The 14,293-nt window shown below is 38.9% G+C and overlaps 1 protein-coding gene across 3 annotated transcripts in view; it reads right to left on the bottom strand.

Annotated features, from left to right (window-relative positions):
- PRKCA (protein kinase C alpha) overlaps positions 1-14,293 on the bottom strand; it is a 125,401-nt gene that overhangs the window by 33,824 nt on the left and 77,284 nt on the right. For all 3 annotated transcript variants that reach the window (XM_071763870.1, XM_071763869.1, XM_071763871.1), the window contains exons 4-8: positions 14,095-14,206; positions 13,248-13,376; positions 3,399-3,555; positions 3,121-3,255; positions 2,263-2,359 (exon numbers count right to left, since the gene is read on the bottom strand). In XM_071763870.1, the coding sequence (XP_071619971.1) occupies positions 2,263-2,359; positions 3,121-3,255; positions 3,399-3,555; positions 13,248-13,376; positions 14,095-14,206 (630 nt within the window). The remainder of the gene's footprint in view (positions 1-2,262; positions 2,360-3,120; positions 3,256-3,398; positions 3,556-13,247; positions 13,377-14,094; positions 14,207-14,293) is intronic.

Below are 14,293 nucleotides of genomic sequence, written 5' to 3'. Positions count from 1 at the left end.
TTCTTGGCCACCTGGGCACACTGCTGCCTCCTCTTCAGCTTCCTGGCAATCCAAACTCCAAGGTCCCTCTCTGTCTGGCTGCTCTCCAACCATTCTGTCCCCAGCCTGGAGCTCCCCATGGGGTTGTTGTGGCCAAAGTGCAGGACCCGGCACTTGGAATGTTGAACCTCATCCCGTTGGGATCAGCCCAACTCTCCAGTCTGTCCAGGTCCCTCTGCAGAGCCCTCCTGCCTTCCAGCTGATCCACACTCCCCCCAGCTTAGTGTCATCTGTAAATTTGCTGATGATGGACTCAATCCCCTCATCTAAATCATCTATAAAGCTATTAAACAGCACTGGGCCCAACACTGATCCCTGGGGGACACCATGGCCGCCATTTTGATGCAGCCCCGTTCAGCACCACTCTCTGGGCCCTCCAGCCAGTTCCTGACCCAGCACAGATGCCCCTGTCCAAGCTGTGGCCTGACAGCTTTTTCAGGAATATGCTGTGGGATTGATGCAAAACAGATAACTTCAGAACAGGGAAGCCTCAAATCCATGGTGCTGAAGCTGAACTAATTATACTCGGAGACAGATTAATTAGTGATGACTCTATGTGCCATTTCTGGGATCAAGCCCAGTACCTTGATGCAGCCTCTTAGGATTTCTACTTCATTTCCTTGAAGGACCCAAACAAACCCTGTTTGTTCCTTCTGCAAATAAGAGACTGTAAATTCAATATGCAAACACATTGCATGTAATAACTGACATTTTTAAATAGAAAATTATAGGCCCTTGTCTTTGTGCTACCTCTGTCCTGAAAAAAAACAGATTTCTATACCTATATCATCAATATATATAAATCCACCCACTTCCAGGCTCTGTACATTGCACAGAAAAGTGTAAGGAGTGAAAAGAATTGCTTGTGAAACTCTTCTTTCTGGGCCATACAAAGTAAATATGATCTTGAATAGAAAAGGACCTAGTGCAGCAAAATAAAATCACACTGGTCAGATCAGAGTTGTAAAGAAAGAGAAATGGAATGGAAATTCAAATATTTCTCAAATGTATAACAAAAATTCCAGTTCATGATGAAAAAAAAAAAGTTTGGTAGCTGAGCCAAATGTTTTCAGAAGATATCGATGCACCTTTGCTTTTTCTTTCTTGAAAGTTGCACATGTGCAACTCACTCTCTTGGGTTAACCCAGCTTTTATAATAACAATGTAGAATTCTGCCTGATGGTGAACATAAAAAATTGCCATTTCAGGTTGAAAGGAATAAGGCAGAAGGGTTTGTTTATGCACAACAGGTACAAGAATTACTTCAGGGAGAAGCAGCCAAACTAAAAGTTGCAAATGTTCAGCCAGAAAAAAAAAAAAAAAAAAAAGAAAGAAAGAAAAAAAAAAAAAAAAAAAAAAAAAAAAAAAGAAAGAAAGAACAGTACTGTAAATTGGAATATTCCAAATTCAATATTGTGTGAGCAGCTGGGAAGAGCAGTCAAGTCAGAGGAGCTGAATCCAGTAGAGCCATTAGTGAAAAAGCTCCCTCCTCAAACCTTGCTGGGTTTAATGGTCAGCAGGCATTTTGCTGTCATCTGGGCTGGGGTTCCCAGAAAAGGCACTGCTGCTGCCCAATGTTCATTATAAAATACAACAACTCCTTGTTGAGACCATGCTTGAGGTTACCAACCCCTCTGCTTTGCACCCCAGCTGGCAGGAATATTGCAGGAATTATGGCTTTTCTTCAGCATTTCTTTTTCTCTATGAAATAAAACAATATCCCTTCTCCTTCAAAACTTCCCACATTAAAGACACCAGAATTTAAGGGCAAAGATTTTGAGTTTCCAAATAATCAGTAATTAACAGTGTCAATATTGTCTTAAGCAAAACAAAAAATAAAAAGAGGCCTCTCCTGTGAAACTTTTACAATAATGTAAAATAACATTTCTGAGAATTTAATTTTTCCAATAACACAGACACTTGTGGCACTACTTTTGCAGAAAGTATTAAAAGGCACTGAAATTCTCACATATAACTGACATAAAATATTTTAAAATACCAACTTCTGGGTGTCAGAGCAGAGACACTGAACTCTCTGAGAAATTATGCCACTGCTGAATGAAGGCATTTGGTTTAATCCAGAAATCTGAAGACACATGTTGCAGCCACAGGAAACAGAAATACTCTAATAAATATATTTTTACAGGATTTTTTTTTTTTTTTTGGTAATAAAGTAAAGATTTCTGTAATCTCTACTTGCACCCATTTGTGTTGAATCCTCACCTCAAACTTCTGCCTGAGCTCTGCATTTCCATCTTCATCAGCATCTGGAATTGGGACATTATAATATTCACCTTCCTCTTGATTCAGCAGCTTGTACCTGGGGAAGATTGGAGGAAAAAACAACCCAGTGATTTGCAGCTTAATTGATTTAGCAGTTTGTGTGTGGTTTGTATCAATGTCACAGGGATGGAAAGATGGAAAGAACTGGATCCAAAGATGCTAACTCAGAATAAAGATGTAAAGAATTGCTTCCAAAGATGCTAACTCAGAATATATTTAAAGTAAAATGAGATCTTTAATCCCCAACTATCTGCTCTGGCAGTAAAATGGACAAGGAACTTATCACCACCCATCTGGTGAGATGATGGGGGACAGGAACCCTAAAACCTTTTGTCTCCAGTGCTTCTGTGGCCCTAAATAATTATCCTAGATGGAATGTACTTTTTGAGAAGCTCTACCCCGAGCTTGGTAGGTAATAAGAGAGAGTTTTATAAAATCAGTTCCCATGTACTTTGAATTTGCAGAGCTATATATAACTTGATACATCTAGTAATGAAGATATCGTATTGGAGATAAAAATAAAATTCCTATCACAAGACTCTGTACACAGAATTGAGTTTGCAGCAGCTTCTGGCTCCAGCAGAAGTTTCAGGAACACCACAAAAGAAAAGCATCCCTTTTATTATCCTCCTTTGTTATATTTAGCCTCCTTTTCCTAGGCTTAGTTGCATTTCCAGTTAATTTCCAGCCCAAATTACAGTGGAAAGCTCCAGAAAAAGCAGAATATATGGAAGCAAAAACCTGATTTTAAACTTTTTGTGTGATAGTGTCTCCTTCTCTCCTTTCAGAAACTCTTACCATCCACTGGCTGGCATTTTCATCAGCTCTGACACCCCAAAGGAAAGAGATCCCATGAAATCATTTCTGGTGGTTCTATCCCAGTCCCAGACCTCTACGGATAACCGGCGGTCTTTGTCTGTAGGTTTTAATTTACTGAAAAGGAAAAAAACCAGAGGAATTTTCAGTGCAAACCTGAAACAAATGATTCAATAGATACCAAAATGAAACAAATGATTCAATAGATACCAAAAAAATAGCTATTAAAAAAAGATGTTTATGCACAACACCAAACTTACAAGGTGAATGCCTCGTTCCAGTCGGGATTCAGAGTCGAACGGATGGTTTTTGTTTTCTGTTTGCTTTCATTCTTGGGATCTGGGATCAGCTTCAGTTTAACATAAGGATCTGACAGTCCATTTGGATCCATGGGAATGAGGTTTTTGGCTTCTCGCACTGTCAACACAAACCACAGCTGCTCTGTGCAGGGTTACAAATTACCATGAAGAAGGCAACAACCTGGCAAACCAGAGTGACTGAAAGGTGACAAAAATTAAAAGAAATAAGACCTGAAACCCACTCATCAGGCCTGACCTGGAAGAAAATACTTGCTGAAAAGCAAGGTTGCACTTTGCCATATTTATAGGAATGGTTGAGAGATGACAGGAAAGAAAAGCAATTCCTAAATAACATGCAGCTTCCAGGCAGCTCTTTTCTTCCAATGGAATGATTAAATAGCCAAATCCATCACTATAGATTTTTAAGTGGGCAGCAATTCTTTGTGCTTTTAGTTCCTCCTCAGTCTCACATTATGCAGCTACAGAACCAGCAGCCAAATCCTAGGGGTCAAAAGGCAGATGACACCAGGTTCCAGAAGATGGGTTATTTGGTACTGTCCCTGGATGGGAAGTATCTGACACTAAATTTCTCTCAGATTCCTGGCTCATTAGTAGACAGAATCTCTGTAAACATTTTATCATGCATCAGCACCCAAAATAAAAGCATAGGGAAGAGGAGTTGAACTTCAGCTTCATAAAAATGTTAATATAGCTTCTGGTTTTATGATGTCAAAAGAAGGCATGAAGTGGGTTAATACATCTCATCTTGCCACTTTGGATCCCCCAAATGACACAGGAGCTGTCAGCAGCCTGTGGTGGGTGCCACAAGGCAAACTGGAGGCATTTCTGGGGTTTCAGTAGCTTTTAGGTTTCAGTCTGGCTGGATTTCTCACAGCAGCTGTGGGGTGGGTTAAGCAAAATCACTGCAAAGAGTGGAGCATCCAATGGATGAGGACAGAGAGTGCCTCCTCCTCCTCCTTGGAGAGGACCAGCAGAATGCCAGGGTGACATTTAGATGCCATGAAAGGTTTTATTCTGTGTTATTGGCATTCAGCCACCAGCTTCTGCTGAACCTCAGGAGAAAAGGGGTCTTCTCATGCTGTGAACCCCAGCCAGTCCCACTGAGATGAAGGAGAACAATGGAGCTGGAAATGGGGAACTGGGAGCTCATAACTGGGCATCTCAAAACCTGCTGGGAGCCATAATCCTCTGGGAAATAATTCCTTCATTTAGGAATTTCTTTGTGAGATTCATATTGTAAGATTAGGATTGTTTCCAGGAGGAAAATCTCAAGAAACTTTGAGGGTGACACAATTCCTAGGATATGAAGGGACATTTAAGAGAGAGTCAGTAGAGATTCCCCTGCATTGCTTTGGTAGCAACAGCATCAGAGGGATTTTAACATTTATTTCCCTAACTGAAGAAAAGAAATCTGAAATGAAATCCGGGAAAGATGAGCCTCTAAGTCACCTAATATTTCTTGATGGAAAACATTTCCCTCAAATTCATTTCAAAATTTCATTTCATTTCCCTCAAATTCATTTCAAAACATTTCCCTCAAATTTCTTAGAACTTAAGGTTCACTTCAGAACCCAATCAGACCTAATGCAAAAAAAAAAAAAAACAACCCAAATTTGTAATAACCTTCATCAACTGTTACTGTTCCAGGCACTCTCCTCCGTTTCCCCCAGATTTAAATGGCATTTTCATATTGCTAAGAAAAAATCACAGACCTTCCCAGGATTTCAACCTGTTATTTCCCAGCATGGAGGCTGAAAGGCATCCAAGCAGCAGAGATATTTTGTAATGTGTTCTTTATTCTCATTATTTATAGAACAAGAGGAAGACAGCTTTTGGGCAAGAGTGAAATGACTTGTGAAGCAGCTGAAGTACATCTTTCCAAAATGTCCTTTTTATTCCCTTTAGGAAGCAAGGGAGAGCTGTGGGGGTCTGACACTGCTTCCCCTAGACAAAAAAAAGATAAGACAAAGCCCAGGACAGGTGTTACTGTGCTTCATTTCAGGTCAGGGAAATCAAAGATTCTGGTGTTGCCAATACCCCCTGGGATTGCCAACCACACAAAAGTTCTGATCCATTTACACCAGGTCTCTCCAGAAGCTGATGTACCCAGCTTTAGGCTAAAATTTTCCTCTTACATGATGCAGAGAATGTTCCAGTGCTCATCATGCTCCTGTTCTTCCAAATGGCACCACTGCTAAGCAGTGATTTAGTGCAAATCTGCTACTCAGCTCCTGTGCCATTTGCTTCAAGCTGCAGAGGGAAACATTTTGGAGGAGGAAAAACCAGCCAGAGCCACAAAAAACACAATTTCAATCAGTTTAACCCACTCTGTTTGTTTAATGAGAGCATTAGGTGGGGTATAAAAAGTTGGGAGAGAGAAATACCAGCTATAAGTGGAACTTTATATCCAAAATAGCTGTAGAAAGAAGGTGGAGCAGAGGACTGCAAGCTGCTTGTGTGGAAAACAGTAGTTTATTTGCCCAGATAATTCTTATGCAGAGCAGACACCATCTAAATTAATTATTAAAATCAGATCATGGCTGGAAAGGAATCACATTAACTTGAACTTACACTTGATAACTGATGACGTTATTTTTCTTAGATTTGTATTTTTAAAAAGAGAGAGACAGAAAGGGGGCTAAACTTTTAAACTAAAATGTAATTCTGTTCAATAACTGTATTGCTCAAATAATTGCACCAGAAAAAATAAACTGTGTTTTAAATGAATAGCACTGAAACAAGGGTCTTTCTTGCAAAGCATTTCATTTGTGGCTTTCAATAATCCCTGCATAGAGCTGACAGGGCTTTGCAATTGGGGAAATGATAGTTTTCAGTCCAGAGAAATTGTCTCCACTCTCATTTACTCTGAGTTTGCCCTTTCAAAGCCTCCACACCCAATTGTCAGCTGGAAAACCAGTTTTTCAAGCCACGAAAAAAATCCTCACTCAATAATAACATTTAGCACACTGAAAGGGCTCTTCAAATACTTCTAAGGAATAACAAGAAGATGAAATAACTTATTTTAGTTAAATGTTTAGTCTCAAAGGGACTGACAACCATGGAGTGAAGGATGAAATGACAGCCTGCAGTGGGGTGTTATTTTTTGGGGGGGGAATGGCACCTCTGACTGCTCTGCTAGCTTTGGCACACGAGTTATTCCTTTAAAACCCACTTTAAAATTTTGATTTCTATTCTGTAGTTTGGTGAAAATGAGGAGCAGAATTCTCTACATGTTCCACAGCTTCCAAGAAGCAGATAATAGGAAGCTTTTCATTAAAATTCCTAGAACAAAATGACTTAATTTTACACATGGTGCCTTGAGACTGATCCTTTCTGTTTAAATTCTACCTGGAGATGCTCAGAGTGAAATTTTGAGGAGCTGGCTGGGTGGATGCCAAACCATTCTCCACAGTTCAATTCCAGAGAGGTCCCTGGAGCAAGGCAGCACTGATGAGCTTTGATCCATGCCTGGAAAACAACCCTGACAGCAGGAGGACCTGGCAGTGGGTGTAAGAATATTTCTTTCTTTTGCATTTAACACAGAAAAAAAAGCTCAGAGATGAACTGGGAAGAAAAGCTGCAACATATCCTAAATACAGGCTGCCAAAGAAGTCATGAGTTCACTCCTTGTCTGAAGATATCTGGCCCTTTTGGAGTTTTCTCTGCATAATTAGTGCCTTTAGGCATCTTTTTTTTTTTTTTTCCAACTGATGTGGCAGTTTGTTTCTCTAGGAAACAGCATAATGATGCTTGTGCTGAACAGTGTTTAGAAAGAATTAGCATCTCAGGGGTCCAGATCTTTAGGGCCACCCTATTTTTAATGAGATGGGGCAAAAGTTTCTCTAAGAGGGCTGAGAAGAAGAAGAAATTTCCCCTCCCTACCAGAGGCACTGTCTCTTGGGTGTTGTTGAAACAGAAAAAGAGAAATTAAAAATAGCTCCAAGAAAATAAATTAACTTACTGTGGCTGAATTCTGCTGTAGCTGGATCAGCAAGAAATCTCATATTGCTTTAAAATTGTGATGTTAATTAAACCCAAGAGTGTGGTAGGGATATTCCTCTAGTTTATAGGTAGCTGAAGTGATACTCAGTTCAACATCCCTTGGAGGTAGCTTGGACAAGAACCTAGAATATTATTTTCTGTCTTAACACAATAACGAGCTCTGTACTGAGCAAAGTAGTTAAATTTCCTAACATTTTGTCCAGATTAGACTTTTAACTGAGAAAGCACAGAGATTAAAAGAGAATGAGGAGCAGTAAAAACTTTTAGCAAATCCAATTTTGCCCAGGTTTTTCCTCTTAAAACCAGGCAGAGTTGTCAGCTTGCCATAGGGAAAGGCTGCACCATTTTCCTCCTCGTGGTTAATGAAGAAGGGGTCAGAAATATATTTATTAATATTTATTCGTATAATAAAATATTATTAATATTTTAATTATTATTCATATAACAGAATGCAGAATAGAGCTGGTTCTTAGGTATTCAGGCTTTAAATAAATATCTAAGGAAGAGAGAGTGGGCTGGCAGGGAAAAACTGACATTTTACATAAAAAGAAGAAAGTCAGAATTTTGAAGAATTCAGAGAGTTGATGACAAAAGTGGAACTTGTTCCACAAGGCTGTGTAGGTCAAGAGTTGCCAACCATATGCAGCTCTGCATTTATAACTTCTTCTGACACCAGCAAATAAACTTGGTCATAGGAAGAAGTAAATAAATCTTTCTATGCCTGTAAGAAAGCTGAATTATGAGCAGCAGGAGTTTACTCAGTTCCTTCCCCAGTGAGTCACAGCTACCTTTTTCCTGAATTCTTAAATAAAACAGTTTGCTAATCACAGCAACCACTTCTGGTCAGCCTTTCACTCACTACAGGCAATTTAGATGAGCAGAAATCTCTCCAAAGCTGTAGAGCTGCTTTTAGAAGGGGTTTCAAACCTCTAAAGGCCTTGTCTGGCAAGGTACTGAGCAAAATGACAGAAAGGGGAGACCCTGGTTAGCTCCAGAGTGAAGTTTCTGCCTTCCTGCAATAAAGAATTAGTAAATTATTCCATAATTCTCATTACTTCCTAAAGAAGTGACCTCCCTACTTTAGAGGTGACTCCCATGAGGGACAGAGGATCCTGCATCCTCAGCCAAGGAATTTTCTCCACCAAATCTTCCTGTACTCTGCTTAATGACATTTTCAAAGATTTACCTGTTCCTGAAAAGATTTTTTCTTCCAATTTGTGTTCTTCCACTCTCTCTGTGCAAGATCCAAAGCTGCTTCCAAGACCATTCAGCTTTCTTTAAGGATTTGTTGCAAGATTTTATTAAAAATAAAACCTTTGAACTCTTATTTGCTGGAGCTGGTTGTGACTCACATGGACAACTGGCTCCAAAACAAATCCTGTTTTTCTGACAATTCTCAATTTCCAGACAGTTTTCATCACTAAAAGGGCTTTCAGATATTAAAGTTTCTTCTATTCTGTAACTACTCTCAGCTGAAATTTTTTTACATCCTTCCTGAGAGCAGTGCCAGCTCATTACACCCCATTTTCTGAACCCTGAAAGATGGCAACGTGCAGAACCTGGGCTCCTGGACTGCCCACATTACACAGGTGATTTACACACAAGAAATAGACAATAATTCCATTCCTAAAACAAGATAAAAAAATGAACTGATGTTGCATGACTAACAAAAAAATGTCCCATCCTCTCTAATGCTATTTAATGAGCACTTGTGCCTGCAACAGGTTCTCCAGTTTTAATTTCAACTAGAAATCTCATCAGAGCAACTCTTTTATTTTTAAAATCAACCTACTTTTATAAAAAAAATCATCATTTAAAAATCTATGCTAATGGGTAGAACAGCTACTTAATAAAACAATAATAACACAAGGTGTGTCAGCTTGTCTGGAAAGAGATACAGGCAATGTTTCCAATTTTTCCCTGTTTATACACTTACAGAATGTGACATTTTTAGTAAAATTTTATATTTGCCTGCCTGTATGAAAAACTAATCTTTCTTTTAAATATTCTGCATTGTCTATTTCTTCAGGGTAAAGTAAATTATATGAATGCAATGGGAAGGATGCTGTGGCAACTCTGCAGGCTCTGGGAATGCCAGAAAACAGAAAAGTGGGGTAAGACATGAGATTCACATTTCTTGGTAGAGTAAAAATGCCTCCCACATGGAAGTAATTCTTTGGGATCACTTTATAAGTATTTGTTACTGCAAGCTTGTCAAACAACCAGAATATTCCTTTATCTTCCCTTTTAAAATCAGTCACAGATGTTAGGAAATTAATGCTAACAGAGACAGACACTCATATTGACCTAGACAATCATAAAAAAAATTATTAGAGAGTGTGTGTGCTGAGGTCTTTTAAGGAATTAATTTTTATGAGAATCTAGAAATGTGCCCAAAAATCTCCAGCTTGTCTCTGAAGCTTGTTTGAGCAGAGATTCTTAACCCAAGTGTCCCCAGCAAGCAGCATGACATTAATATGCAGTGGCAGAAGGTGGCTCAGCATCCATACATTCATAAATAATTTGAAAAACCTGTGGTGGGCAGTACAGAACTCCTGGGGAGACTTTTGCTGGAGAGCCTGTTATGTGCTTCCAACCTCTGCAACCTTCCTCTTCTTTTAAATAATAGAAGCATCAATAAATAATAAATCCAGATTTTGTGTCTTCTTTCAGCAAGAAAAATACTCTTTAAAACTCTGGGCTGTATGTGTATATATATAATAAATATAAATATAAATATAAATATAAATATAAATATAAATATAAATATAAATATAAATATAAATATAAATATAAATATAAATATAAATATAAATATAAATATAAATAAATATATCAGGTTTATGTAAGAGGAGGATGCATTAGCTGCCAGGGAACACCCAGTCTCTAATTTCATGTCAGGAGGGCAGCTTCATCTTCATTGTCAGCTGCTGTCAAATCCAAATCCCAGCAACTAGCAGGTCACAATTTATGATCCCAGTATTGTGGCAGCTTTTCCTATGTCAGTGCACCAGATGGGGTTATTTTTTCATAAAGATTATTGTTTGCTCGCTCTAAAAATAATTAAAAAAAAAAAAAATCAAATAAGGAAATCTAAACTGGGATTCAGCTACCTACAAGCTCACTCAAGAAGAGCTTTAAATGATAAGATGGGTCAAGAAGGAAATGTAAGAGTGAAAAACTTTTAATGCACAATTGGAGGAAGAAAATTCAGTGCAAAAAAGGATTTTTTGCTATTAAGAACAGCAAAAAACTGCTCTACTATGCCTAAAACCAAATTCCCTAAGTCAGTCTGACTGATGAAAGGGTCACGAATTCAGTGGTTACAGAAGAAAGCAAATTCAGGAGTGTTCCTATAAAAGGAGCCACCCCACTGATTTACTGGCAGTGCAATATATTTTTAATATCCCATGCAACTCTCAACCTAGCAGCTATAAAAGAAACCATTGATATTTAAGGCCTGCAACACAAATGGGTGCTGAATGTGAATTATTGCCCAGCCCTGGGTGGGTGCTGAGGTCTTGGCCAAGTCTGATAATCCAAAATTCCTCCTCCTGTGTTAACCAGTGCTGCAGGCTCTAAGATTCCCAGAGAAATTTTGGGATGTCTACCTTCCAAAGCATCCCGATTGAAGATCTGACCTCGTAGACTGGAATCAAGTATGTTTACAGGGCTGAATCATTAGTTCAATTCAAAACCTGCCAAAGTACTAAGATATTTTAGATAAATCTGCCTGAACCACTGCCCCACTCCATCTGCTTTGCCTCTTTCCTCGTATGCACTGGAAAAAAAAAACCCTCCAGTCCTATTTACAATATTTTATCAGGAAAGCAATTAGTAAGCCTGCATGTTCTGTGGCCTTTTTTTTGGAAAGAAAAAGCCACCCCAAAAGCCTCAAAACAATTAGGCAGAGGTCAAGGCAGTGAAGGGGTTCCCTGAAGGAATCATCACTCAACTGGTGCATCCTTGCTGGGATGTGGGATGGTTGAGGTGGCCCTGGAAGTGACCTGCAGGATGCCAAGCAGGCTGGAATGGCTCCATTTAGCAGCAGGAATGTTTTGTGTGCAATCAAGGTTGGCTGCAGAAAAATCAGCATGAGCTAATTAACAACCCAAAGAGGCTGCAGAGCAGAGATCTGAAAGGATTCAGCTGAAGGAGCTCAGCACCTCTGGAGTGATTCCTTGGAAAAAAAAAAAAAAAGACTCAGGCAAAGGCTCAAACCAAACAGCCACTCATTGATTATTTCTCCTATTGTTGCTAAAATTCATGGACATCTAAATCACCACTTTTCCTACACCTAAAGGCAGGGTGTTGTGCTTGGCAGCTCTGGGAATGCTATAGCCCAACAATGGTTTTGTCAATAAATATTTTAGCAGCATTTCCATACTGGGGGTAAAGGAGTTCAAAACATTTGTATGGCAAGATGTCTGTGAATTACTTGACTTTTCATACCAGCTAAACATGCACAAAAGGGATCTGAAACTTCACCCCACTGGGGTTTAGTCTGTATAGTATTTTTTATTTAAAAAAAAAAAGAAAAAAAAAAAAAAAAAGAAAAAAAAAAAAAAAAAAAAAAGGTTATTTCAGGGCTACTGTCATTTCCTTTTAAAGCTTTCTGAAAGCTTGGAAATGCTGACAAGCTTCAACCACAACAGCTTAACTGCACCATAGTTGTTATACCCATAACAGGGTTAAAGTAAACATTTTTCTTGTCCAGAAACCTATTAAGTGTGGGCTGGAAATGCTGTACTTCCAGACACAAAAGTAACAGCATTTGGCAAGTGCACTCACATCAAAAAAAGAGATTATGAAGGAAACCTCCAAAATACCTGTAATGATTTTACCATATTCATATTCCAAACAAGACCTTTCCAAGGAAAGGATAGATACCTATTTGTGTAGTGGTTTCCTAGAGCCTTGGCTACCATGAAAACTTGTGACAAGTGCTTCCATCCTGAAATGGATTTTAAACCTGCTGAATCATCCAAAAATATGTCCATGTTATTTGTCTAATTATGTGTATTTTATCAGAAAGGTTCAGCCACCTGTAAGAACCTTGCTGCAAGAAACTCCTCTCCGATCCAGCACCAGGAAGTTGGAGTTGAACAATATATTACCCAACTGCTCAAGGGAACAAAATGGCCTTTCAACTTGAAAAATACATAATACAGAATTTTTCCTGCAACTTCAGACTTGGAATGGGTCAGTGAGGGTGTGTGGGTGTGCACACTTACTCATAAATCCTGGGAGAAACACATCCAAGGAAATGAATTACAACCCTCTTGCCTTCCTCTCTCTCCCTCCTCCCTATTTAAATAACCTGATTTTTTAAATTTTTTTTTTTAATTTTATAACTCACTGGGAGTAATACTTGGGATTGAATCCAAGTTGCCTTTGTTTATTAACTACTCTGAAATGCAGGAAACAACAACTCAGCTGCTGAAAGTTGAGAGGATTTCTTGTGCTCTGCAGATGCTGGGTAACATCCGTAAGAAGCAGCTATCCTGCTGGGCTGCTGCCCACACAAAACCTGACATCACAGGCGTTTTCTCATTAATTTTCCTGACTTTGTAAAGCTATTATTGAAGCTTTCATTATTCTATTTATTTTTATGAATACTGGTTTCTAGATTTTCTTGATTCAAGGACATAATGAATGAAATCCTCCCACTTCTGCAGACCCGTATCACGGGGGCTCTGAGACACAAAGCTTTGCCCACAGTACCTAAACCCCTTGTGTCTTTTATACATACATAAAACCCCCAAGGTTCCAAAAGGAGTTGTTCACCTGTTACTTCCAGTTTGTCACCAGTGACTTCAGCTTTCAGATAAATCCTTCCTCTTTTCTCTGTGTGGTCCATGCCACAGAGGCTGGGGACGTTGATTACACATTGCTTATGAACATTCATATCACAGGCTGTGGAGAGAAAAATAGTTCAGAAACTGATGAGAAGCTAATAATACAATTACACTGCATATTAACTACTGAGTAAAGTTAAAGTAAAGATTCCAATGCTCAACCATTGGCAAGACTTTCAGATTACAGCTGAGTTTTGTCAGCTGAAGGTCCATGGCTGGTTTCCATCTCACAATACATTTTATAGACAGTGAATAAAACAGAATAAAACAGTTCAGAAACCTAAAGACATCATTAATGAGGCACAAGGTAAAAAAAAAAAGTGAAAATGGAATTAAGTCTTGCTGGGAATATGACTAAGAAAACACAGCATCTGTGCCAGCAGTAGCAATGAAGGTGTTAGGTTTAAATTGATTATTAGATTTCCTAGCAGGAATCTTCCAAGACAAATGAAAAACAAGGAAAATATTGGATCTTGGCTACCAACCAAACTGATATGTCATTCACCTGACCAATGCAAAACTAGTTTTCCTCAAAACTGCCATGGCAAATGCTCTTCAGACACATCACACTCAATAACCCAATGTTCTCAGCACAAAGGTGATTTTCAGCAGTATATTATTAGAGCATTGAAATATCCACTTGAAATAAAGAAGTGCTATAAATACTTGACACCTGAAGTGGTATTTTCTACAGAAAAGAAATAAGAAGCTGCTCCCCACTGTTTCTACTTCCTTTCTGAAGTACTCATTTGGTAACACAGAAAAACCTCACTTACTGTCACATTTCATCCCTTGGTGCAGGAGCCCATAAAGCAGGGACCCACAGTGGTCACAGAAGGTTGGGCTCCCATAGGTGTGGATCTTAAATTTGTGCTTGCTTCTGGGATCCTGAAAGGAAAAAACCAGAGATTCTCAAGTCATAAAAAAAATAAGATTCACCTTTATATTACTTCAAACATCAAAAACTTGCCAGCT

This window comes from Heliangelus exortis, chromosome 20, assembly GCF_036169615.1.
Source record: "Heliangelus exortis chromosome 20, bHelExo1.hap1, whole genome shotgun sequence".
NCBI classification, from domain to species: domain Eukaryota; kingdom Metazoa; phylum Chordata; class Aves; order Apodiformes; family Trochilidae; genus Heliangelus; species Heliangelus exortis.
Note: the sequence above shows the minus strand (reverse complement) of the source record. Positions and strands in the feature narration are given on the sequence as shown.